The sequence below is a fragment of the Chrysemys picta genome, chromosome 2, assembly GCF_011386835.1.
Source record: "Chrysemys picta bellii isolate R12L10 chromosome 2, ASM1138683v2, whole genome shotgun sequence".
In the NCBI taxonomy this organism is placed as follows: Eukaryota; Metazoa; Chordata; order Testudines; family Emydidae; genus Chrysemys; species Chrysemys picta.
In genome coordinates, this window is record NC_088792.1 from 3800636 (window position 1) to 3825471 (window position 24836).

A 24836-nucleotide genomic window follows, 5' to 3' on the forward strand; every position below is an offset into this window, starting at 1 on the left:
GGGGGACGTGCAGATGGAAATGTGTTTCTGGTGCACGCCGTTAACATGGTTCCACTGATGGGCTGATGTTACCGTCGGCCCTCGGGACACCAAGCCAGGAGTGTGCTGGCCGGACGCTCAGGAGAAAGACATGCTCACAGGTAAATGGCGTCTGATGGGGCAGGCTCCCCGTTAGCTAAATCACTTCCTTTGCCGGCCTTCCTCCCTGAAGCCCAGGCTGTGCTAGCTCGAATGCTGAACCCTTTCACAGCCATCAGCTGTGAGGGGGAGTGCCGATGTGGGACTCATGGAGTGAGGAGAGCAGCATATCAAAGTCTTGAGGGTTCACCACATGTTGCCTGCTCAGAAGCCAGGTAGGCCTAGTTGTTGGGTCTTCTGAGATGAGCTGCATGTGATGTGGCCACGTCCCTGTTTTTTGGGCAAATCCTGGGACAGAATACCCTCCGTCACTGTAACTAACTGTCTCTTAGGCTGCCCCCCCACTGGATGGGAACTGCTCCACCTGTGTGTCACAGACCCTATCTTGCTGAGATTCTCCTTCTATTCAAGTGTGCTTGTGGAGTGGGCTGATCTCAGTTCTATACCCACTGGGGCCATGGAGTCCCAGGTGGGGAGCAGGGGGCAGCATTCTCGGCTAGTCCCGGTTGGCCTTGTGTTTGTGCAATGTTCCCCCCCCCCCCCCCCCCAAAAAAACAACAACGTTAAATCCAATAGCAAAGGGCGGGTGGGTGTAACTGCTAAATCTTTATCAATATGCCGCAGTTAAATGGAGTGGCCATGCGGTGGCACCAACGCCAAAGAAAGCAGCCGTGCTGTACTGCACAGGCACTGACACCAAGAACCATCTGCAGATTGCTTCACTCGGTGTCAGAGACAGCGAAGTGAAAGACATTCTGGGCCCAGAGGATGATCTCACTTGGCAGCGGGGTGTCAACGCTGAACTCTGAAAATCTGTTATTGCCTCTCAGATTATAATGAGCTATGGGATTGCTGTTGTGTACCCGTGGAATGATCCATGCTGTGTGTAGCAGACACACTGGGAGATCAGTTTCATGTGCCTGCTGCCCATAGTACTTTCCCCAGCTCTGCACACACACTCACAAAAGTTATCAGAATCTGAACAATTAAAAACTGGGGGCATCTCAGGAACCCCTGGGCCAAGTGACCCAATTTGCACCACTCACTCTAGTCTGGGCGTCCTGCTGATATACCAGTTGTAGTTAGATGAGGCCCGGAAACATAAACATATCAGAGGCCCGGTCTGAGGCCTAAGGCCTGAACTAAAGTAATGGTCAAGACTTTGCTAACATAAAGCAAAGTTAAGCTGTGAGCCAGAGGCAGCCCCTGCTTGGAGAAGCTGGCAAGGAAAGGGCTGATGCTGCAAAAACACACATACCTAAAAGGTCCTGGACACCAGAGATATAAACATGTGCCAGGATGGTACTAAGAAGACTCTGATACTAACACATTCCACACAGATAACAAGGAACAGGCTGCCCCATCCGAAAGACAGGGGGGGAAGGTAATATGATGGATGGGGTTGTTTTGATCGAACCAACATGTACAAGGTGAGAGGCGGCACCTTACTACGTAGAGGGGTTGTACCTCAATACGTCAGGAGTGAGGTGTAACTTGTTTGTACCTGTGTATAAGAATTTACCCCTGAGGAGTTGTCTTGGTCTGGCCTAGGGGGCAGTGGTAAATCCCGTCACTAACTGAGCTGGTCCATTGTCAGGGAGCACATATGTACTAGCACAACTGTAGACATCTGATCCGGGGAGCTAGAGACTGTTTTGTTTGGCAATAAACCTGGCCAGGTGCCTTCGTACCTTATCGGAGTCTGTGGTCATTGGAGTTTCTCTGGGGGTCTGCTGTGCTAGCTACCTGTGCAGAGCCGGGGCAGCACACAGAGGGAACACGCACACAGCCGACTGTTACCAACATTGGATAGAGCAGAGCACCACACCGGGGACATCTGACAACATTGGTGACCCCGACCGCTGATCTGGTGAGTAAACGAGCTGTCCGCTGTAGGAATCGCGATCTAACATGACAGAAAACCACAAGCTAGGGAACCCCCTTTTCCCTTCCAATCCCCACAGAGTTTGATAACTCGTGGACCTACTGAATTGCCAGGAAAGGGGGTCCATATGAATTTAAAAAAGAAAGTGGGGAAACGGACTGGCATATGTAAGGCAATGGTAGAAACAGAAACTCTAACAAATAATAATCAAAGTAGAAAAGCTAGGATTTCGCAATTAATGTCCATGGCAGTACGATGGCTTAAACAGCACGCCGACATACTGGCCAGGCAAGTAATGGAGAAAACCAGGGAAGTAGAAGAGAGAACTAAAGCCATGGAGGAAGCAACCCAGGCAGTCGAGCACTGGAAAGCCCAAGCTCTTTTAACAGTGCACCAGGCGGTCCAGACTCACGATCTGCTCGAACAGATAAAGCAGGAAAACAAAAAATTGGAGACAGCTGTGGAGAACCGGCAGAAGAAAAAGGTACCGTTCCCTGTTGCTCAACAGACTTCAAGTGCTTTTCCAGTCCCCGGAGGATGGGGGCAGAAATGGAAACAGGTGGCCCTGGCTAAATTAAAAGATGGAACATGGGACGACTGGAATGGAGGCTGCACTGGGGACATGTGGAATGCCGCAGGTGGATCATCCTCTCTTGACCCGTGGGCAGGGGCCACCGCACCACAACCGCCACCTTATGCTGAGAACCAGGTTTGGACAAACCCTCCCCAAAACCTAGATCAATTCCTGTTAAACAGGGAAATGGGAGAGAAAACCCTACCGCGGAACCTGACACCCCGCCTACACCCCACAAACAGGGGTTCCACCTCCATTGAGGTTATGGAACGCAGTGGAAACTGCAACAAAAAAAATAACAGATACTTTAAAACAGCCAGGGCCCCGTGGCAATGATGCAGAAAGGGAAATGGAGGCACCCAAGTGCCGTACAGATATACCTCAGCCACCTCGAGCAAGCGGCTTACCAGCCAGGCTCAACACTTTAAAAACTGGTGAACTAACTGCGTTAGCTGGAGCTGTCGGCCCCCCGCCTTCTGAGAATTTTAACGAGTTTATGGCCTGGCTACATAAACGCTCGCAGCTGTTAAAAGTGGTGGGAATTGACGTGTTATAGGAACCAATTCTAGTACAAACCCTGTGGGGACCACTGAATTGTCAGACCCTTGGTTTTGATGATGATGTGACGCAAATGGTTAAACGTGGGGCTCAAAAGCATTTTAAGTTATCCAGTGAATTAGCTGCACTTAAAGGAATTACAGGAATGCCAGGAGAGGCTCCGGCCAAGCTGGCTGACAGAAGACAAGCGTATGTTAGGTTAACAGCGGGGGATACTGATCGCGAGGATTTGAATTTGTTTTGGAGGCGCTGCCTTCTGGGGTGCTAGAACGGCTGAATGCTTGGTGTGAGAATGGAGGTAGGGACGTACCTTGGAATGAATGGATTGAAAACGTGGAGACTGCGGTTTAACAGCAGGAAGGAACTCCTGTCAATGAGCTGTGAACACAGTTAGGACAGTGGAAAACAGAGGGTCCTGGATACTGTCCCCGTGACCGTGGCCGGGATTGGAGAGGTCATGGAATGAACAGAGGTAGAGGAGTAAATAGAGTGAATGGGTGTTGCCTGAAGTTCTGAAACAGGAGAATCTAGATCTTAAAGGAGAGAATGAGAAGCTGTGGGCGCAGCTACAGGCATGTATGATTGGCAAGGGCGTCTCAAAAGGAGGAAGAAAAGGCAGTGATGAAGGTGGCCAAGGTGCCTGGTTTGGCGTCTGGATTGAATGATCCAATTGTTAGTAATTCAGTAGCGTAGGACAGCCCTCCCTGCAACTCGGAATGCGTTTTCCAGCAACCCATGACAATAGATGTCTGGGGGTGCCCCCATTTAAGCATCCGAGTCAGGGATGGGCTTGCAGATTTTCTGTTGGACACGGGGGCTGGAATTCCTATAGTAAAAGATGTATTTAATGTATATCCAGTCGTGGACTCCGTACAAATACATAGCATATCAGGAACTAAGCAAACATATGATGTTAAAACCCTCCCTCTCCAGTTTGGTGTACATACCATTCAGGAGAAGTGTGCTATCGCAGGGAGAGAAAATCTAATTGGGGCAGAAACTATCAAATGATTGGGAATAATCCTGGACTTCCCAAACATGCGTATCAGACAAAGTCTCACTGTAACGGGAGAAACAAACAATACTAAGCTGATCCCCATGGGACAGCTACTCAGACGGTGAGAGCGATAAAGCCTAAACAGTCACCTCCTACGCCGGAAAGGCTGGTGGGCTGAGATTCAAACCATCTGGGCAGCGGACTCCCTAGATACGGGAGAAATACAAACCTCCGTTACATTAGAAGGAGACACCCCCCATACATCAAACAATACCCGATACCTCAGGAAGCAGAAGAATCTTTAAGGCAAGTTATAGAAGAATTGGAAGAACGAAAATTTATTTGAAGGTGTTCAGTGCCTAATGCAGCACCAATCTGGCCAGTTAAAAAACCTGATGGAACATGGAGATTAACTATTGACTATCGGGGGTTAAACAGAACTGCCAAACGGGGGGCACCGGTAGTGGTGGCTTACCCAGAATTGTGGAAGGTACTGTAGTAACCCCTGACATGAAGTGGTTCTCAGTACTCGACGTGGCAAACGGCTTTTGGAGTTTACCGTTAAACCCAGAGTCTCCATACAGAACATCTTTTGTATTCCAGGGTATGCAATATTGCTGGAATGTTTTGCCTATGGGGTACTGTGATGTACCCACGATATTTTATGCTGTAGTTTGCATGCTGTAGAGAAATATGCTAGAGAAGGAGGGACTGTTACAAATGGGAAGGATAGTCCAGTACATAAATCACATTTTAATAGTCAGTGAAACAGAACAGGAACATGAAGCGTTAACGCGGCAGTTACTGACTAGCTGCCAAGTGTACGGCTTGAAACTTAACCCCTCTAAATCCCAGATGACCCAGAAAGAAGTGCAATATCTTGGAATTCGACTCAGCACAGGGAGAAGGTCTGTGGACAAGGAGAGGGTGAAGTGTATTGTTAACCTCCCTATGACGGTAGATACTAAATCTTTGCCATCTTTTTGGGGGCTCACTAACTTCTGCAGAGAATTCATGGCTGGGTTCGCAGAGAAGGCAGGTCCCCTGTACCAGGGACTTAAAAGACCACAGTGGATCTGGACAGAGGAGGCAACTAATGCACGGGAAAGCCTGAAAAAAGGGTTAATGGAGGTACCTGCCTTGGCCGCCCCAACAACGAATTCCCCTTTGTATTGTACCCTAGTGTTAAGAATTTCTGTATTGTTCGTGTGCTTACACAGGGTGCTGGTGCTGGGGAGAGATTCGTTCCTTATTATAGCAGGGCACTAGCAGGTCCAGACTGGGAACGTGTGAGCAAACTGCTCTCGCTGCCGACTGGACGCTACAAAGAGTTCAGGCAATCATCAGAGCAAGCAAGGTGATTGTAAAGAGTCACCAGGCACTGGGAAAATTACTAAATCAGAAAAATCTGTCTAAAGGACGTGTGAGAGTAGATACGGCCATTCAGTGGGTCTTTGCTCTCATGTTCGAGAATGTTCAATTGGTCCCACTAAAAGAACCTGAAATATCTGGACGGGGATTGACTATAAGCGGTCGAGAACATGTTTGTGAACCCCAGCGGGAATCCAAAGCGCACCCTGTCTTTAAAGCAACCCCAATTGAACAGGTGATTGGAAAAACCATTTGCTTTGTGGACGGCAGCTCATATTACACCGAAGGAAAACGAGTCACTGGCTTTGCAGAGATTTGTTTAACTGGAAACCTGCAAAGAGTGAACTTCTTCCAGTACAAACTGAGCAAAGGGGGAACGCAGTCTGCAGAAGTATCAGCGGTCTTAGACGTTTTAGCTAGAATGAGGAACAAGCAAATGGAGCTAATAATAGGGAATCACCATCTACCTACCATGGTGGAATAGTGTAGGTTTGACAGGAACTGACGGATCCAAAATTAACACAAGACCTTATGGCAGCAAATAGAGCAATTGGCAGGGCGGTATCAGGAGATCTGGATGGTTAAAATAAAAGCCCATAAGAGGACAGGTCCACTGAAAAAGGGAAATGAACAAGTAGATAAATTGGCTAAGGAAGCAGCATTCACTGGAACACTGTGGGAGCCCACCCCCATGGCAGTAACCACCTGGGCACAGGCAAAACAAAAACAAGAAAGTGAAGAAAACGACCAGAAAGTGCTTCGGTTTTTACAGGACCTGCAGGCAAATGATGACTCAATACAGCAATGGATAGTAGAATGCCCCTCACGGGGGCAGGGGGGCCCGTTGAGAAAGGAGGGAGACCTAATTCTGGCAAAACCAGAAAATGACTGGGTCCTGGTAATCCCTCAGCAGATGCAGTACCTCCTTTTAGGATGGGTGCATGGTTCAATTGTGGGAGGGACTCAAAACAGGAAGAGGCATTAGAAAAACTTAAAAAACTGGGATGGTGGCCTGGAATGAAAGAGGATTTAAACCTGCATAGTCATAGCTGTTTAACATGTGCTAAGCAAGACCCTGCTAGAAGAAAAAGACGTGAAGAGTTAATGCATCAAGTGTTAAAAGGCCCCCTCCAACATTTACAGGTTGATTTTGTTGGACCCTTGCCCCTCTTGTATAAGTAGGGGCATTGCCAGCAGATCGAGGGACATGATCATTCCCCTTTATTCGACATTGGTGAGGCCTCATCTGGAATACTGTGTCCAGTTTTGGGCCCCACACTACAAGAAGGATGTGGAAAAATTGGAAAGAGTCCAGCAGAGGGCAACAAAAATGATCAGGGGGCTGGAGCACATGACTTATAAGGAGAGGCTGAGGGAACTGGGATTTTTAGTTTGCATAGGGTTACTATATGTCCGGTTTTTCCCGGACATGTCCGGCTTTTTGGTAATCAAACCTCTGTCCGGGGGGAACTGCCAAAAAGCCGAACATGTCCGGGAAAAATACCGCCAGCCGGGCACTTCCCCTCCCGCGGCTGCTGTGCTCCCTATCTTGACTCTTCTGCTCTGTTTAAAGCCGAGCTGCCCGAGTGCTACCAGCTTCGGGCAGCCTCCATGCCTCCGGACCCTGAGCCGCCGGCCGGACACTTCCCCTCCCGGGCTCTGGGGGCGCAGGGTCCGGAGGCATGGAGGCTGCCCGAAGCCCAAGCGCTACCGGCTTCACGGTTTGCCGAGCAGCCTCCAGACCCTGCACCCCCGGCTGGGCCCTTCCCCTCCTGGACTCCAGCTGTGCTGGGGAAGCGCCGGCCAGGGGCGCAGGGTCTCGGGGCTGCCCGGCAAACTGTGAAACCGGTAGCACTCGGGCAGCCCTTTTCGCATGGCTGGGAAGGAGGAGGGGGAATGCGGGGTGCTCAGGGGAGGGGGCGGAGTTGGGCGGAGCCAGGGGTGGGAAAGGGGCGGGGCCAGGGCCCCGTGGAGTGTCCTTTTTTTTTATTTTTTAAATATGGTAACCCTAAGTTTGCAGAAGAGAAGAATGAGGGGGGATTTGATAGCTGCTTTCAACTACCTGAAAGGGGGTTCCAAAGAGGATGGATCTAGACTGTTCTCAGTGGTGCCAGATGACAGAACAAGGAGTAATGGTCTTGAGTTGCAGTGAGGGAGGTTTAGGTTGGATGTTAGGAAAAACTTTTTCACTAAGAGGGTGGTGAAGCACTGGAATGGGTTACCTAGAGAGGTGGTGGAGTCTCCTTCCTTAGAGGTTTCTAAGGTCAGGCTTGACAAAGCCCGGTCTGGGATGATTTAATTGGGGATTGGTCCTGCTTTGAGCAGGGGGTTGGACTAGATGACCTCCTGAGGTCCCTTCCAACCCTGAGATTCTATGATTCTATGATACTACTCCTAGGGGAAACAGATTTTTGTTGGTAATCATGGATAGTTTTAGCACCACACTGGTGATGTCTGACAACACCAGTTTTCAGGCCAGTCTGGGAATAGATGTGAATTTTATACTTGGAGAAATCCCCATTAAACAGTCACTGCTACTCAAGCAGAACTATGGTGTAGCAATGGTGCTGCCCATCAAGATCATACGGGAAAAGCAGGCACCAGCCTCTCAAAGTGTCAGCTGAACTTTGGTTTCTCTGCCCACAAGAGAGTTTCAAACTAACAGTGAGCGGTGAAGAAATGGAAACATAAGACTGAAATAATAAAAGAATTCCCCATGGGTTAATGACCACCTTTGATCACAGACTCGGACGGCATGGGACAAACATAGATTTTAACTTTGGGAGGAGAGGATGCATGTGCCGATGCATTTAATTATTTGCATTCCTTTCCTCCATTTTAAGGAATACGTATGTAGTTACAACTGGGTCTCTTTTTGAACCGCATATGGATTAAAAACCTGGGAAATTTGGAGAAATGGCTGGAATCTGAGACGGGCATTGATGCAATCTTGGTTATTTACAAGGAAAGAACCAAGTCCTGCTTCTCTGAATGCAGGAGCAACCAAGAACAGAAGGAGCAGGTTCTTACAGTCCCCAACCTCTTAGCCAACAGGCCCAAAACTCTCTGTAGCTTTCCCAGGGACACATACCGTGCTCACTGGTTCCTGCTTGGGTTTCTTGCTTTTTGCCACTGCATCTCTCTCTGTTCTGTGGGTTCTCAGTTTCTGTGTGTTCTGCCTTCCTTCAGACAAAAACACACACACACACCACAATACCCCCACCCACATGGTGCCACTTTCTGGACAGACTCGATTAGGCCTTGTTGTAGACGTGGCCCCTTGAAGCGTTCCTTGCAACTATCTGAAGGGTGCTTTCACCCCCCATCTCAAAGAGGTTTGTGATCCAAGCAGTCACCAGTCCACTCAGCATAACTGTGTTTTAACTGGAACACATCTTGGTCAGGTTATTCCATAGTTGTCCATTACAGGATTTCTTGCACCTTCCTCTGAAGCAGCAGGTGCTGGCTGCTGTCAGAGCCAAGACCCTGGGTTAGATGAACCTGCGTTCCAAAGATGGCAAACTTGACAACAGAATGATGGTGAGACCACCTAGAAAAGACCTTCTGAAAAACTACAGAGAGGCAGTGTTGTTTAGATGTCAGAACATGGGGCCAGAAGACAGCACTCCTGGGTTCTGATCCTTAGCTTGCTGCATCATCTTGGCCAATTCACTTAATCACTCTGTGCCTCAGTTTCCCAACCTGTACAATGGATGTGGTATGTTTGGAACCTGTTTTGAGATCTTCAAGCGGAAGGAATGATAGAAACTGGGAAAGCAGGAATGACCAATGGAGACAGACATGTCATAAACAGCAGATTTGACCTGAATTTACAACATGGTCTGGCTGAAATAAAGGCCAGACGAAGGAAGGCGATAGATTCTGTCCATACAGCTGTGGTGTGAGCACTCCTGGAATGTAACGTTCAGTTTAGGTACTGACAAATGGAAGTGAGTTTGGAGCACAGCGACACAAGTGATGTGGGGATTGGGATCTGAGCAGTGATCGACAGAGCAGGGCATGTGCCATCTGGCGAAGTGATGGCTAAGGGGAAACGTAACAGCTGACGTAGGCTGTTAGCCCCCAGGCAGGAGAGTTGTTCGACGTGGCGCATGCTGCTACGAGCACGAGAAGTGAGAGGAAGTTCAGGAAAGGAGAATTTCAGCTGAATGGCAGGGGAGCCTTCCCAACCGGCCCTTTGGGATAGTCTCCCAAGGAACAAAACTGGAGAAACACTGGTGAAGTCTGCAGGGAACAGCTCTGTGTGGGCAGTGCCATGGCTGGACGGCTCCAAGGGTACGTCTACACAGCAATTAAACACCCGCAGCTGGCCTGGGTCAGCCCACTTGGGCTCACGGGGCTCGGGCGGTGGGGCAGTAAAATTGCCGTGTAGATGTTCGGGCTCAGACTGGGGCTCAGGGACCCTGCGAGGTCCAGCTTCCAGCTACGTATCACCAGCTTCCTTTACCTCCTGGCCTCTCCAGCTCACTGGCCCTGTCTCTAACATTGCTCAAGTCTCCGCCACCGCCTTCCTGTTGAGCTCCTCACTCAAAAATCCTGGGGCCACCTGAGTTCTCAGGCACGCCACTAACTCTGAAGGTGTTTACAGGAATGCGCCGGGTGCCTTGTCCTCCAGGACAGTTATTCCACTTGGCTGCATTCACCGTCCGGCCAAGAGGCTGCTGGGCTTTCCCTGGCAATCGGCAGCCCCCATCACTTCCTAGCGCGGCTGCCGAGTGAACGCCCCGACCAGTACAAGATCTGCGGGACCATCTGTTTCCTCGCTCTGTAGGCCCGAGGTTCTGAGTCCTCTCAACGAAGCTGTTGACTGGGAGTAAGAGGGGGAGCAATGTGCCCAGATAAAGTGGGGTGACTGAGCTGGGCTTCCTCTTTGAGACCCTGTCCAATCAGACAAGGAGGCTTGGCGGATGGTCTGTAGGGTCCATCTCAGCACAAGGACGTGCTCTCCATGAGATATCATCTCCCTAAGGCTTTAGGGCTTCAAGCCCAGGCCCAGGGAAGGTGAAGCGAGCAGCAGCATCTCCAGGAAGTTTTCCTGCTGACTCAGCCTCTGGTGCCAGAGAGGACCTAAGCTGGAGTGAGATCGGGGCCACCCTTTGACACGGGGCCGACTTGGGGGGACGCAATGAGAACATGGCACCTGCCCTTGCCAGCACTCCTACTGAGAATGGGTTTGGTCCCTCTGGAAATCAGCCCACTCTCAGATAAGCTGCCTGTAAATGTATTCAGGGGCCTGCCTGTGATTGGAAACTCTGGTCTTTTATCATCGGTGGGTCCCAAAGCATATTACAAGGTGGGTAAGTATCATCAGCCCTGTTTTATGGATGGGGAAACTGAGGCACATGAAGGGTTTCCTCATTGTGCTAAGGTCTCAGGGCACCAGGGAGTTAAGGCAGGAAATGTCCATGATTTGGCAGCACTTCTAGGCCCACAGCTAGAGGCCTCCACACAATAGTGACTTGCACAGTGCATCGCACTCTGTGGAGGTGGGGTTGAAATATGAGCTCAGGAGATCAGGGCAAATCCCTGGTCTTATCCCCAGGCTCGTTAATGTCCACACCAGGGAGCTGGGATCTAGCATTTAGGTCTCATCTGAGCGATTCCCACACACTCAGAGGTGCTCCAAGCCGCCGGCTCAGCGCTGGCCCCAGGACCCGCTCCGGCAGAGGGGCGAGCAAGTACAGGGCCGGCTCCAGGGTTTTGGCCGCCCCAAGCAGCCAAAAAAAAAAAAAAAAAGCCGCGCTCGTGATCTGCAGCGGCAGTTCAGCGGGAGGTCCTTTGCTCCGAGCAGGAGTGAGGGACCGTCTGCCGAATTGCCGCCAAATACCTGGACGTGCCGCCCCTCTCCGGAGCGGCCGCCCCAAGCACCTGGTGCCTGGAGCCGGCCCTGAGCAAGTGGGACAGGAACGGGTGCTTCTGCAGCTCTTCTCCCCATCCAGTGCCTGGCTCTCAGCCCTGGCCCGGCTGGGAGATGTAGTTTTTCCCCTCTTCCCGTAGGAAGCTGGGGAGGGTCTGTCCTGGGGACTGCGGCTGGCACACGCAGGCATCCCACAGCAAGGCCTGGGCAGAAGAACTACATCTCCCAGCGTCCCCCTCTAGCAGCAGCCCACCCGGCCCCTTCCTGTGAGGCTCTTACAAAGGGAGATGGCTCTGATGTAGGGAGATGCCCCTCTGATTTGAGGACCATCTTGGCAGAGGGGGATTTGATTAGCCAAAGCAGTGACCATCTGAAGCTCTGTTTGGGGTACTCCTCCTTGTCCCCCTCACTGGCTCTGAGGACCACCCCCTTCCCCATATCCCCTGCCCTTGCTATGAGCTGTGACAGCTAATCTTCCCCAGTCCTATATCCATCAGCTTGTGGAGCGGGGCAGGGGGCGGCCTGCACCGGCTGACTGGGAACTCGCTCTTGCAGTGACATGAAAACGTGAGCGATGGAGGCCTGCGAGGTTGAGAGATCTGGGTGAAGGCTGCTGACCGGCTCCCAGCCCCGGACACCTCGCATCACCTGCCGACATGTCTGAAGGGCTCTCTCGCAAGGTAAGGGTTGGGTGTACGGTCAGAGCGGCTTGTGGTTACTGCTCTCTGTTGGACAGGATCAGTGCCCGGGGTTCCCCGTGGCCATTCCCAGTCGTCTTAACCGGACACTCCAAGCTCACCCAGGCCTCGCCCCCGATTGAGAACAGTCCCCAAGTCACCAATATTGTTCCGTCTCCACTCCCGGACTGCCTAGTCCAATGGAGCAAAAAGCCATGCCCCTATCTGCCTCCCTTGGCAGCTTTCAGACGTTGGCAGGTGCCAGTCGGTCGTGGCCCCAGCACATCACAGACCAGGGCTGCTGCTCGGCCCGGACGGGAGTAAATTAAGCAACATGTCAGTAGGTATCAGATTTGAAAGTGCCCGAGGCCAGGGCTCTGGGAGTCATGGCTGATGTTCCCTGGTGTTTAATTTCCATGCTGGGCAGGGGGGTGGGGGATGGAGACCTGGCCGCATGAGCAAGAGCCATTCCTCTGAATCCCCCCAGCATCGCAAGGGTTAAAACAACACACACACATGCACCCCTCGCTCCCCATCCGCACAGCCTGAGAGACAAGACTCGTATGGTCCCTTTGCCTGTGTTTTAAACACAGATCTCCAGCCCACCAACAAGAGACAAAGGACCGGGTAGCTCAGGCAGGTCTGTATGTAAATCCCTAGCATCAACTGAGCCTTTCCCTCTCTTTGCTCCTATTATGGGGGTCGGGCACGGAGCCTCCTCAACTCCCACTAACTGCACAGGGAGCGGAGAGGGCTCAGCACCCCCCAGGGGAAAGGTGCACTTCTCAGGAGCGGCCCCGTTGCCTTCTACCCCAGGGCCCTGACTGGCTTCTCCAGAGCTGTTCTGGTGCTAGCCTTCCCAGAGGTGGGAGCCAAGGGCAGTCTCTTCTGACCTACCTGTCCACTGGCTTTCAATGTTCATCCCTGGATTGATCCCTTGCCATGGAATGACAGTTCCACGCCCTGCCCTTCCCTTTCCTCCCAGGCTGGTAGAAACAGTTCAGTGTGTTCTGGCTCTGGGAAAGTGCCTTTCAGCCAAGTCTGTTTGCCATGAGTGGGGCTTTATGTGCAATAGGGACAGGGCACATTCTCGTTAAGATAGATCACAAACGGAGCTTTCCATGGCCTCATAAACATTAGACGTGGGAGGAGAGATGAAAAAGGCTGGGATGGTTCAGTTTAAAATAGAGCTGAGTGAGGGGGGATAGGATAGAGGTCTATACATCATCACTGGCGTGGAGAAAGCAAATATTTATCCCTTCACATAACACAAGAACCAGCGTCACCCAATGAAATTAATGGACACCAGGTTTAAACCACACCAAAGGACATTCTTCTTCAGATGAGCCACAATTAACCTGTGGAACTCACTGCCATGAGATATTGTGAAGGCCAAAAGTAAATCTGAGTTCAAAAAAGAATTAGATAAGTTCATAGCAGATAGGTCCATCAACCACTATTAGCCAAGATCAGGGGTTCTCAAACTGGGGGTCGGGACCCCTCAGGGGGTCACGAGGTTATTACATGGGGGGTCATGAGCTGTCAGCCTCCACCCCAAACCTGCTTTGCCTCCAGCATTTATAATAGTGTTAAATATGTAAAAAAGTGTTTTTAATTTATAAGGGGGGTTGCACACAGAGGCTTGCTATGTGAAAGAGGTCACCAGTGCAATAGTTTGAGAACTACTGGCCAAGATGGTCAAGGACGTAACACCATGATCTGGGTGTCCCTAACCCTCCAACTGCCAGAAACATCTGGCACTGGCCACTGTCAGAAAAAGGATACTGGGATGCATAGGCACCGACTCCATGGGGGAAAAATGGTGGGTGCTGAGCAAGCCGGCAAGCCCCACTGATTAGCGCCTCCCCCCCCAGCCTCCTGCACGCTGCGATCAGCTGTTTCGCGGCATGCAGGAGGCTGGGGGTGGGGTGGAGGGAGGAGCAAGGATGCAGTGCGTTTGGGGCAGAGCCGCCCAGAGGATTCAGGGGGCCAGGGGCAAAGCAATTTTGGGGGCCCCTTCCATAAAAAAAAGTTGCACTACTATAGAATACTATATTCTCGTGGGGGCCTCTGTGGGGCCTCGGGCAAATTGCCCCACTTGCCCCCCCGCCAGGCGGCTCTGCTCGGGGGAGGGGACGGAACTGCGCAGGAAGAGGTGGGGCAGGGTGGAGGGGGGGCGGGAACAGGCAGGGCAGGGGTGGGGCCTTGGGGGAAAGGGTGGAGTGGGCGTGGGGCCTGGGGCAGAGCTGGAAGTCGAGCACCCCCGGAACTTTGGAAAGTCGGTGTCTGTGGCTAGATGGACCATTGGTCTGACCCAGTATAGCCCTTCTTATGTTTTTAATATTCTGTTAAGTAATTGAGTCCATCCATGACAATGAAAAATTGTTTCTTTTTGTACATGAATGGGCAGATCTCAGTTATCAGGATAGGGTGAAATTCACAAGTGGAACTTGAGTGGTGCATAGATCTTGTAGGGCTGAAATGGGATGTAACTGGTCTTTGTGCTGGTCTCTACAGGGGGGTGAATTTCACCTACTTTTCTCACCAGTTTTAAACCTTATTCAGTTCTTGGCCTCAAGATTATCCTGTGCCAATGAGTTCCACAGATTAATTAGATGTTGCATTTTTTAAAAAAGGACTGTCTTTGTATCCATTGTAAATCTATTGCCCCCTCTCTCCCCATCCTTTCTAAAGAGAGGTTTCTAATAGGACAGGGGTTCTCAAGGGCTGTCATCACCCCGCACGCTCAGACGGTGACCTCCAGACCCAAATCCAATACTGTCCCTGCAGCAACTTGGGTATGTAGAAAAATCAGGGTAAGAGATTGGTAAGGAGACAAGACGGGAGGAAGCTTGTTGAATGTGATCTAGTTAATGGCCAACCGGGACCTATGATCAGGTATGGAGCGAATGGGCCGGGACAGAAGGATTCCTGTTCTAATCCCATTCACTTCACTGGAGCTATCCCAGTGTTTTGCCCATCTCCATCATAGACGATAAACTTCCCAAGCTCTCTTTCCACAAAGGCTGGGGGAGATCCCCAGCGGGCCTCTGGCAGGGAGCTAGCGATGGGGATGCGTCGAAAGTCCAACGCAGGGCTGGGATTGTGTCTAGACAGAGGCTCTGCACCCACTCCCTAGCTCTCTTTGCTGTCACTGAGAGCGGCTACGGGGGGCAGAAGGGTCTGACTTGGCTTCCATAGCGGCAAACCCAGTATTTGCCGCTGGTCAGGGGCCATCTTTTCAAAAGGCAAAAGTGGGACACGTGCAGGAATCCTGCCCCCCTCCATGGCCCCGCCCCTGCTCCGGCTTTTCCCCTCTAGGCCCTGCCCCCTACTCCTCCTCTTCCCCCCAAGGCCCCACCCTCTGGCCAGGAGAGAAGCCAGAGCGGGGCAGTGATAAGTGATTAAGAACCGTCCAGGGAGCCAGGGCTGCTTTGGGGAGCCCCGGACCCTCCACCTGTCCTGGGTGGGGGGGCCTGAAAGCAGCCCCGGCCCGTGTCCCCACCCCCGGGGTGGGCTGTCGCAACCTGCCTTGTAGCCATTGCTGTGGCACTGACCTGGAACCTTTGTCTCATTCACCGATGTGACAGCGAGCGGGTGGGTCCCGTGTTTCTCTCGGCGTCTCTTCTCTGCTGGCCGGGTGCAACGGCTCACTTGCCCCCGCGCCCACTGAGCCCACCTCCCTCCCCGCCTGCCCTGAACAGCACAGAGCTGGGGGATAAAACGGGTGAAAGGAAGAGGGGCCTGCACTGAGATCTGTCAGGCTGTTTGGGGGAGCCCCTGTTGCTTGGGCTAGTTCAGAATAGGCTGGGCAGAGGGAAATACTCCCCACCCAGTGCTCCTGACTCCTCGTTCAATCCTGAATCAGATCAGATGCTCACTTACTGACTCAAGGAACCGGAAAAATTGCTGAGTGAGAACCTTAGGCTTTGGCCTGTTCTCGTTAGGGCTGATGCGGACGGGTCTGTTGCTTTGATCCAAACCGACTTTGCCCCCAAATTCTCGGGACCGGGGTTGGGAGGAACCCACAGCTCACTAGATCAAGCCGTGCTGGGAACGAGTATATCATCTAGTCATAGATTTGTAGCACTATGTTGATCCTGGCACAGGAGCGATGGAAGCTCCCTAAAAGTGGGGGGCCACTGTGGTCCAAACCTTGGCCCTGCCCCATCCCCCAAACTCCCACTCCCGCCGCCCCTTCTCCCTGAGGCCCCGACCCTGCCACCCCTTCTCCCCAAGAACCTGCCCCTGCTCACTCCTCTCCACACCCCTCATCTCTCACCCATAGGGCTGGTAAAAAGGCCCTCCCACTTTGAAAAGTGATGGGGCCATGGTCCCTTGGCTTCCCCGTTCCGACGGCCCTGTCCTGGCATCGTGGCCAAATTCCAGCTCTGATCAGTCGATCCTGCCCCCCTGAATTCCCCCGATGGCTTCAACAGGAGACAAGACTTCTTACTTCCTGCCCCAGCCACAGGTCCGTGCTGGTGAGGTGAAATGCCTGGAAAGTCTCCACTGTCAGTTATCTGTCTGGCAAGTTGGGAAGGCCCCGGGATGGTTCGCTGCCCCAGGCGCCATCGGGTTGAACTAGAGGGGAACTGGAAAAAAAATCCAGAAACTGGCAGAAGCTGAGTTTTTAAAACATGCGACAGACAACGGCGAGGTTAAAAAAAGCAGGTCTGATTTCAGTGTGACTCACGGAGCCGTGCACGGCGTCCTGCTGCCATCTCCCTCTTCTCCCCACCTGGGCCAATCACTCCTCGCCCCGGCCGTTCATAGCACCTGAAAGAGACTGACCCTTCCCCAAAGACCATAGTCTAATAGACAACACAGGCAATGGGTGGAAGGGGAAACAGGCACAGCGAGAGGAAGGGACTCGTACAAATCGCCCAGCAAGTCAGCAGAGGACCCAGGAACCGAGCCCGGTTCTCCTGTCTCCCAGCCCAGCCCTCTGTCCATTGAACCAGATCTTGTCTGAAAATTGGATTGTGCAACTCTTGGGAACAGGACTGTGTCTCCCCGTGTGTTTCTTTAGCCCCTGGCCCAATGAGGGCCCATGCGCGACTGGGTGCTGCTGTCCTATAAATGAGACTAATCCGACCACACGTGCACTCGTTGCTGTTTCAGGTCCCGGTGACGTTTGACGCCGTTGCCGTCTATTTCTCTGAGGAGGAGTGGGAGATTCTGGCAGAATGGCAGAGGGAGCTTTACAAGGAGGTGATGAAGGAGAACTTGGAGACTGTGCTTTCTCTAGGTAAGGCACCAATCTGCCTTCCCTGTACCCGGTTCCTCCCTCCTGCGTTACGGATTCTCTAGCATTTTGTGTTACTGGCTCGGGTGCGGAGGTGCACACTGCCCTCTAGTGGATGGGACTAGAACAGGCCAACTGTGTGTCTTAGGCCCCATACTGCTAACAGCTAAATGAGATTGTCCTTTAGGGTTACCATATTTCCTCATTAAAAAAAAGAGGACACTCCACGGGGCCCTGGCCCTGCCCCCTTCCCGGCCCCAACTCCGCCCCTTCCCCAAAGTCCCCGCCCCAACTCCGCCCCCTCCCCTGAGCGCCCTGCATTCCCCCTCCTCCCTCCCAGCCGCGAAACAGCTGCCCGAGCGCTACCGGCTTCACGGTTTGCCGGGCAGCCTCCAGACCCAGCGCCCGGCCGGGCGCTTCCCCAGCGCAGCTGGAGCCCGAGAGGGGAAGCGCCCAGCCAGGAGCACAGGGTCTGGGGGTCTGGGGGCTGCCTGGCAAACCGTGAAGCCGGTAGCGCTCGGGCAGCTCGGCTCTTCAGCTACACAGAGCTGAGGTGTCTGGGGGGAGCAGCAGCAGCCGCCGCAGCGGGGAATCCGCCTGCAGCTCGCAGCCTGCGGGAGCCGCAAGGTAAGCAGGGGACTGGGGCAGGGATGCCGGCAAAGCTATTTTCCCGGACACATTCGTCTTTTTGGCAATTCCCCCCGGACGGGGATTTGAGGACCAAAAAGCCAGACATGTGCGGGAAAAAACGGACCTATGGTAACCCTACCTAACTGCCCCCCAGGACTCCACCCCCTACCTAAGCCTCTCTGCTCCTTGTCCCCTGACTGCCCCCTCCTGAGACCTTCCCCCCCATCCTAACTGGCCCCCTAGGACCCTACCCCCTACCTGTCCCCTGACTGCCCAAAACCTTACACCCTCAACCCCCAGACAGCCCCACCCCGAACTCCTGACCCATCCAACCCTCCCCCTGCTCCCTGTCTCTTGACTGCCCCCTCCAGAACCTCCCTGCCCCTTCTCTGACCCTGTGGCCCCCTTACCCTGCCGCTCAGAACAGCGTGTCGGGCTCCACGCGCAGCCCGACACGCTGCCGCGCTCCCCCACGGAGCGCATAGCCCGGTTCCCGCCCTCGCAGAGGGCTGTGGAGCGGCGCGCTGGGCAGGGGGAGGAGCTCCAGACTGCCGGAGGCCCGTTGCGAACGGCCGGCCGGCTGCGAATGCAGGGAGGGAGGGAGGGGAGTGATCTCAGCTGCAGGGGAGAGGAGGGGGAAGTGGAGGAGGGGTCTCTCTGGCTGCCGGAGCCCCATGCAAGTGGCACCATCCAGCCAGCTGCCCTGTCAGCCGCGCGCACTCTGCATGGGAGGGAAGTCCGGACATTTACAAATCCCCCCCCAGACGCTATTTTTAACTGAGAAAGGCCGGACATGTCCGGGGGAATCCGGACAAATGGTACCCTATTGCCCTTTAGCTCAGGTAGTAGAAAATTGTGATTTTGGAGCGGGGGGATCCATGTCATAGCGCCATCCCACCCCCAAATTCCAGCTGACTGTAACAAGCAAACTAGTTAGAACAGTGAAGTCCCAAATGGCCCTGGGTCTGTTACAATGCAGGTGTAGAATTATACACGCTCCTTCTCACGTTCCTCCCAGCGACGCTCAAGGAAATTTAAAAATATCTCTCTAGCGTAACGAAATGTCCCCCAACTAAACTCCCACTGCGGGGCATAAGTGGTTAGCCTGAGTGGAAGAAGGGCGTCTCAAGACAGAGCCGGCGTTACCACTCGCGTGATATTATCATGCAGCTTGTGAGATTTGCTGTTCTTCTTAAAGCCCCAACTGCTGGAATCAGGTGGTTACATGAGAGTCTCAGCTTTCCTTAAAAGCAGAAGTAAGTTTCTAGCCCTCCTGGTCACGGAGAAAAGCTCTGCTGAGTTTCTCAGAGACTCCTCAGTCTGAACCCTAAAGCTTGTCATCGTCTTTCTCGGGAAGGCTTCCAGATCCCCAGACGTGGCGTCGTGTCCCTGATGGAGCGAGGGGGCGAGGCCTGTGTCCAGGATCCCAGGGACCCTGCACCTGAGACCCACTTGGGGGGTGAGTGTGTGTCTCACAAGGGTCTGTGGGCAAAGCTGACGGGGGTCCGGTTCTCTTCTCCTAAAGGCTCTGTGGGGAGAGGCAGCCGCAAAAACTGCAGCTTTCCCTGCAACTCCCAACTGTTTGCCGCTACCTCTCCCCACAGCCGCAGCTCCCAGCTTGCCGGCTCCAGCAGTGGCTGTGCAGGGAGGGGGCACTGCCTCACCATGTGACTGAGCAGGGCCAGCAAACCCTGGCAAAAATCTGGGGAAGCATGTGCCCCCACGTGACCCCCATGCCTGGCCTCTGGCTTCTGCCCCACGGGTGGGGGGTCTCAGGAATCCAGTCCCGGGCAGGCATGTCTGCTGGGGCTCGGGGCTTCAGCAGGAGCAGGGTGGAAGCCCTGAGCCGCAGCAGGTGAACCCCGTCTCTCAAACTTCTGAAGATTGTCGTCTGCGGCTCGGAGGGCCAGTAAGTTTGGCCACCCCTGGGCTACTATAAAATCTGTACCCAGCATCTCAGACAAAATCCTGGGGGAGCGGGACCATGTTCCCGCGATTACCGCGGGAAGCCCAGGGGTTGAATTGTAGTGGGACACGGTGAGCGATACGGTGGCTGCATTTATAAAATCCTGGGCTCTGAGAGCCAATGCCGTAACCCTCAAACAAGTACAGAAGGACTGGCCACACTCACAACCGCCCCGGCCCACGGGCTGTGGTTACCCATGAAATTCCCCGAGAACCTTTAGCTAACGCTCAGTGCTAGACCTGCCCCCGCTGGCCGAGCTCCCTCCCACCCCAGGCCGTGAGTGGCCAGGCCAGCGCCCCCAGCAGGGGGGTTTGCAGCATGGGGCCGGAGCAGTGTGGGGCTGGGGCTGGGGCTAGCTGGTTCAGCGAGTCAGTGGCATCATGCTGTGTTTGAACCTTTCAGGAAATGGCTTCCTAGGCCCGGCCCAAGAAGCGGCCGCCATCCATCGGGCCACTGAGCAGTCGCAGCAGCCTAGAGAAGCCCCGTCTCTCCCCAGCTGGGATGCACGTGTCCAGTGGGGCCGCAGCGAGTTTGGGCCGCGGGCGCAGCCTGGCTCCCAGCGGGGGAAGGCTCCGGAGTTCCTGGGCCGCTGGAGAACCGGCTCTGGAGCAATGCCCGACGGGCAGGAGGACACCTCCGGGCTGCAGCCGAACCACCGGCAGAGCCAGGCCGAGGAGCAGCCGCGCCGGCACCCCAGAGGCAAGGGCAGCGCGGCTGCGCAGCACCACCTGAGAGCTGAGCGGGAGGCCAGGCCGCTGCAGTGCCCCCACAGCGTTAAGAGCTTCACCGCGCGGCCCAGGCTCACCGAGCACCTGCGGATGCACTCGGGCGACAGGCCCTTCAAGGGCCAGGACTGCGGCAAGACCTTCGGCAAGCCCTCGGTCTTCGTGGTGCACCGCCACAACCACACGGGCGAGCGCCCCTTCCCGGGCCCAGCCTGCGAGAAGCGCTTCAGCCACCGCTCCCACTTGACGGTCCACGGGGGCGAGCGCCCCTACTCCTGCGCCGAGTGCCACGAGAGCTTCATCGGCCAGTCCCAGCTCACGGTGCACCAGCGCATCCACGGGGACGAGCGCCCCTACTCCTGCGCCGAGTGCCACGAGAGCTTCATCAGCCAGTCCCAGCTCACGGTGCACCGGCGCACGCACACCGGCGAGCGGCCCTACGCCTGCGCCGAGTGCCAGCGGTGCTTCAGCCACCGCTCCCACCTCATCGTGCACCAGCGCACGCACACCGGGGAGCACCCCTACCGGTGCGCCCAGTGCCAGAAGGGATTCATCCGCCACTCCCAGCTCACGATGCACCGGCGCACCCACACCAGGGAGCACCCCTACCGCTGCCTCAAGTGCGGCAAGGGCTTCCACCAGCCCACCAACCTGGCCGCTCACCAGCGGACTCACCTGGCGGAGAGGGCCCTGCCGTGCAGCCAGCCTGCCCGTGCCTTGCTGAGCCCCAGGGAGAGCACCTAGGAGGGAAGCAGCCGACGCGGTCGGAAGCTGCTGGAGCCGGCTCCTTTTCAGCCAGGCCTACGTTCCTCTGGAAACTGGGCGACATCCAGCCAAGCGCCGTACCTTCCCCAGCCCCCAGAGCGTGGCACGGGACCGTGGAACACCAGGGATCCCTTGGGACAGCCACACTCTGAATGCTTTAATGGCAGCTGCGAGCTTCCCCCAGCATCCATTGTTATCCAGCTGCAGTGATGGGGAGGGTCTGTCTCTCGGCCAGACTAACAAGGAAATTCCTAGTTAATCCTGCCAGGGCGTTCTCAGCCCAGCCTCTCAGCGTGCCTGGGTAGCATGCATAGGGGGTGGGGTTCTCCGTCACAGCACCGCGGGCCTCTCTGTGAACGGGTGTGAGCACACACATGGTCCGGTCCCGCTGCTCTGAGTATTTCTTTGTCTTGCAGAATCATCTAGTCCTAGGTCAGGTGCTAGGCGCTGTACACCACAGAACAGAAAGGCCATCCCTGCCCCAACGAGCTTACTCCTAAGAGAGGAGAAAACAAATGGCTAGAGACAGACAGACAGACAGGCCGGGGAGCCCAGGGAAACAATGAGAAGTACTGGTCAGCAGGCAGCACACCCACTATCGAATCAGTGTCACGTTTCCTCTCCTACAGGACCTTCCATCTGTCTATGCCCTTTGCCTCCTTTGCTGCAGCGAGCCATGCACACAGGCTCGGGGTCCCTAACTCCTAGCGCTTTCTCCTTCTTGCACTGGTAACGCCCCCATCACTGCAAACCCCTCCCAAGGAAGGGCTCAGTCGTAGTTTAGCTGCATTGAGCTCCACGCCCTAGGCCCCGCATTGCCTTCTGCTTGAGCTAGCAAACGTTCGCCAGACGGGGGCGCTGCTCTTTCTCCTGGGCATGTGTCTTTGAGTCCTGCGGCTCTCTGGGAGGCGGGGGGTGCACTGCAGATGCATTAGGTCCTCCAGCTGGGCTCTCCGTGCGGGCACCCGGGCGCTTCTTCCACAACCAGTCTGCTGGCAGCCTGTGCTGCGTTCGTTTTTGCTCCCCTCACAACAAGCTCTCTCCGCTCGCTCAACAACCAAGCTAAAGCTACCTCAGCCCCCTTCTGTTCCCAGCCTCCCGGCACATGGTCCTCTCGGTGGAGTCAATGTACATAACCCCTCTGCTATGTACATTGGCCAAACTGGACAGTCACTACGCAAGAGGATTAATGGACACAAGTCAGATATCAGGAATGGCAATATACAAAAACCTGTAGGAGAACACTTCAACCTCCCTGGCCACACAATAGCGGATGTAAAGGTAGCCATCTTACAGCAAAAAAACTTCAGGGCCAGACTCCAAAGAGAAACTGCTGAGCTCCAGTTCATTTGCAAATTTGACACCATCAGATCAGGATTAAACAAAGACTGTGAATGGCTATCCAACTACAGAAGCAGTTTCTCCTCCCTTGGTGTTCACACCTCAACTGCTAGCAGAGCCCCTCACCCTCCCTGATTGAACTAACCTCGTTATCTCCAGACTGATTTATACCTGCCTCTGGAGATTTCCATTACTTGCATCTGAAGTGAGGTTCTTACCCACGAAAGCTTATGCTCCCAGTACTTCTGTTAGTCTCAAAGGTGCCACAGGACCCTCTGTTGCTTTTTACAGATTCAGACTAACACGGCTACCCCTCTGATACTGATGTTAATGAATTTCACTGTAAATATATCCTGGAGATGAAACTGACCAGCGGCTGCTTTAAAAGTGACTTTTTCCTCCCAGGGCCTCTGCCTGGGTTTCTTTTTAATGTGCCTTTGGAGTATAAGTAATGCAAGAACCATCAGTAATAGTGTGTGAATGTCAGGCCAGGGATCATTATGATTTCTTTTGTGCGTGTGATTAAAGGCAAATGCTTTAAATAAAAATCCAACCTAACCCAATCCCATCCTATTTTTGTCAAACTCTACTTTAAAGGAAATCAAGTTTATCAGTAAGACCCTCTTGTTCTTTTGTGTTAGCAGTTATGGATATAAACTGAATGTTTAAAAGGTGCAGTGTGCTTGCATTTTATTTACAGAGAGAGTTATTTACAGAAATATGAATGAATAAAGGAAACGTTTGTTTTAAAAGCGCAATGCGTAATTCACCTGCGGAACTCATTAGCCCAAGATATCACAGAGGCTAAGAATCAAAAGAGGACTGTATATTTGCAAACATCCAGTTAGCTAAAGGCAGATTTTTTTTTTATGCGAGTGATAAAATATTGCACTTCGGGCATAACCCAACTATGATGGGTTTAGGACAATTTTCCTCCATAGTATGGGCCCGTTTTTACATCCTTGTCCGTTATGGGTGTAACCTTCTGCCGGTCTGAGTTGGCAGCAACAAGGGCCGGGTTTAGTATCTAGGGGTTCCGTTTCAATAACACAATGCAAAACCGGCTCGAGCCCCCACCCAGTGACCTGGGACAATTACATACCACCCCCTGGGCGCCTCTAAGAGGCAATACTTCCCCTCTCGCAAGCACAGAGTCTGAGTGTAGCAAAAGCCTTTTAATAAAGGAGGGAAACAATGCACAAACAGAATTCCTATCACAAACCATGAGCAAAAAGACCCACCCCACCAAATTGGGCCATGTTCTTTCCCTTTGGTTCTTGAGTCCAGCAACCCAAAAATCACCCAAAGTCCCAAAAGTCCAACACCCCCAAAGTCTCTGTCCCTGGTCAGTGCAGCCCCAGGAGTTCAAAAGTTCTGCAGAGTTTTACCCCCGAGTGGAGATGGGGGGGGGGGAAGGGGGGCACACGGGGTCCAAGGCCAACTGCCCCGCCTGCCACAAGCTGCTCAGCTCTACTCAGCAATATATCTTCAGGCTCCCCCACTAGTTAATACAGCCTCAGTGATCTCAGTTTGTAGTAGGGGAGCCCCAGTGCTGGTGCACCGTTAGCCCAAAGGGAATTCAGCTCAGCAGCCTGTAACTAGACTTCTAATCCTGTGGCACCTTTAAGACTAACAGATGTATTGGCGCATAAGCTTTCATACATGCGTCCAACGAAGTGGACATTCACCCACAAAAGCTTATGCGCCAGTACATTTGTTAGTCCTAAAGGTGCCACAGGACTCTCTGTTGCTTTTTACAGACCCAGACTAACATGGCTACCCCTCTGATACTAGACTTCTAATGTAATCAAAATTAGCTCTGTCTGACATTCAACATTGGAGACAGAAGCAGATGCAATTGGTGTTTCAGTCCCTCAAAAGAGACCCATACCACCCATTACAGATACCGGTCCCCAGCCTCTCTCAGTTCACTGGTTTTGGAACCCATGACCCTTGTCTAGCGAGTGCTACTTAGTTAATGGTGAGTCCCTCTGTCATACAACAGTTCCACTGGCCTTGATTCACATAATCAGGGTAACAACACTTTATTCTTCCTGCCCCAATAACAGAGAAACTGGGGATC

At 53.5% G+C, this 24836-nt stretch overlaps 1 protein-coding gene across 4 annotated transcripts; it reads left to right on the plus strand.

Annotated features, from left to right (window-relative positions):
• The first annotated feature begins 1390 nt into the window (after window positions 1-1390).
• LOC103306463 (zinc finger protein 565-like) lies at window positions 1391-23973 on the plus strand. 4 transcript variants are annotated; one of them, XM_065586637.1, is made up of 5 exons: window positions 1393-2008; window positions 11884-12081; window positions 17203-17329; window positions 19314-19415; window positions 20325-23973. In XM_065586637.1, the coding sequence occupies exons 2-5, from the start codon at window positions 12058-12060 to the stop codon at window positions 21389-21391; spliced, it is 1320 nt and encodes a 439-aa protein (XP_065442709.1). In that variant the 5' UTR covers window positions 1393-2008; window positions 11884-12057; the 3' UTR covers window positions 21392-23973. The 4 variants fall into 4 exon arrangements, with proteins under 4 accessions (XP_023965494.2, XP_065442709.1, XP_023965492.2 ...); XM_024109724.3 differs by having other exon boundaries at window positions 11957-12081; XM_024109726.3 differs by lacking the exon at window positions 11884-12081 and having other exon boundaries at window positions 1391-2008.
• Window positions 23974-24836: the final 863 nt, after the last annotated feature.

Bases quoted from the DNA above. Each gene is read 5' to 3' on its own strand.
- LOC103306463 (XM_065586637.1), top strand. From the start codon at position 12,058: ATGTCTGAAGGGCTCTCTCGCAAG. The intron at 12,082-17,202 runs GTAAGGGTTGGG...TTGCTGTTTCAG, and splicing joins CTGAAGGGCTCTCTCGCAAG to GTCCCGGTGACGTTTGACGC. The intron at 19,416-20,324 runs GTGAGTGTGTGT...TGAACCTTTCAG, and splicing joins ACCTGAGACCCACTTGGGGG to GAAATGGCTTCCTAGGCCCG.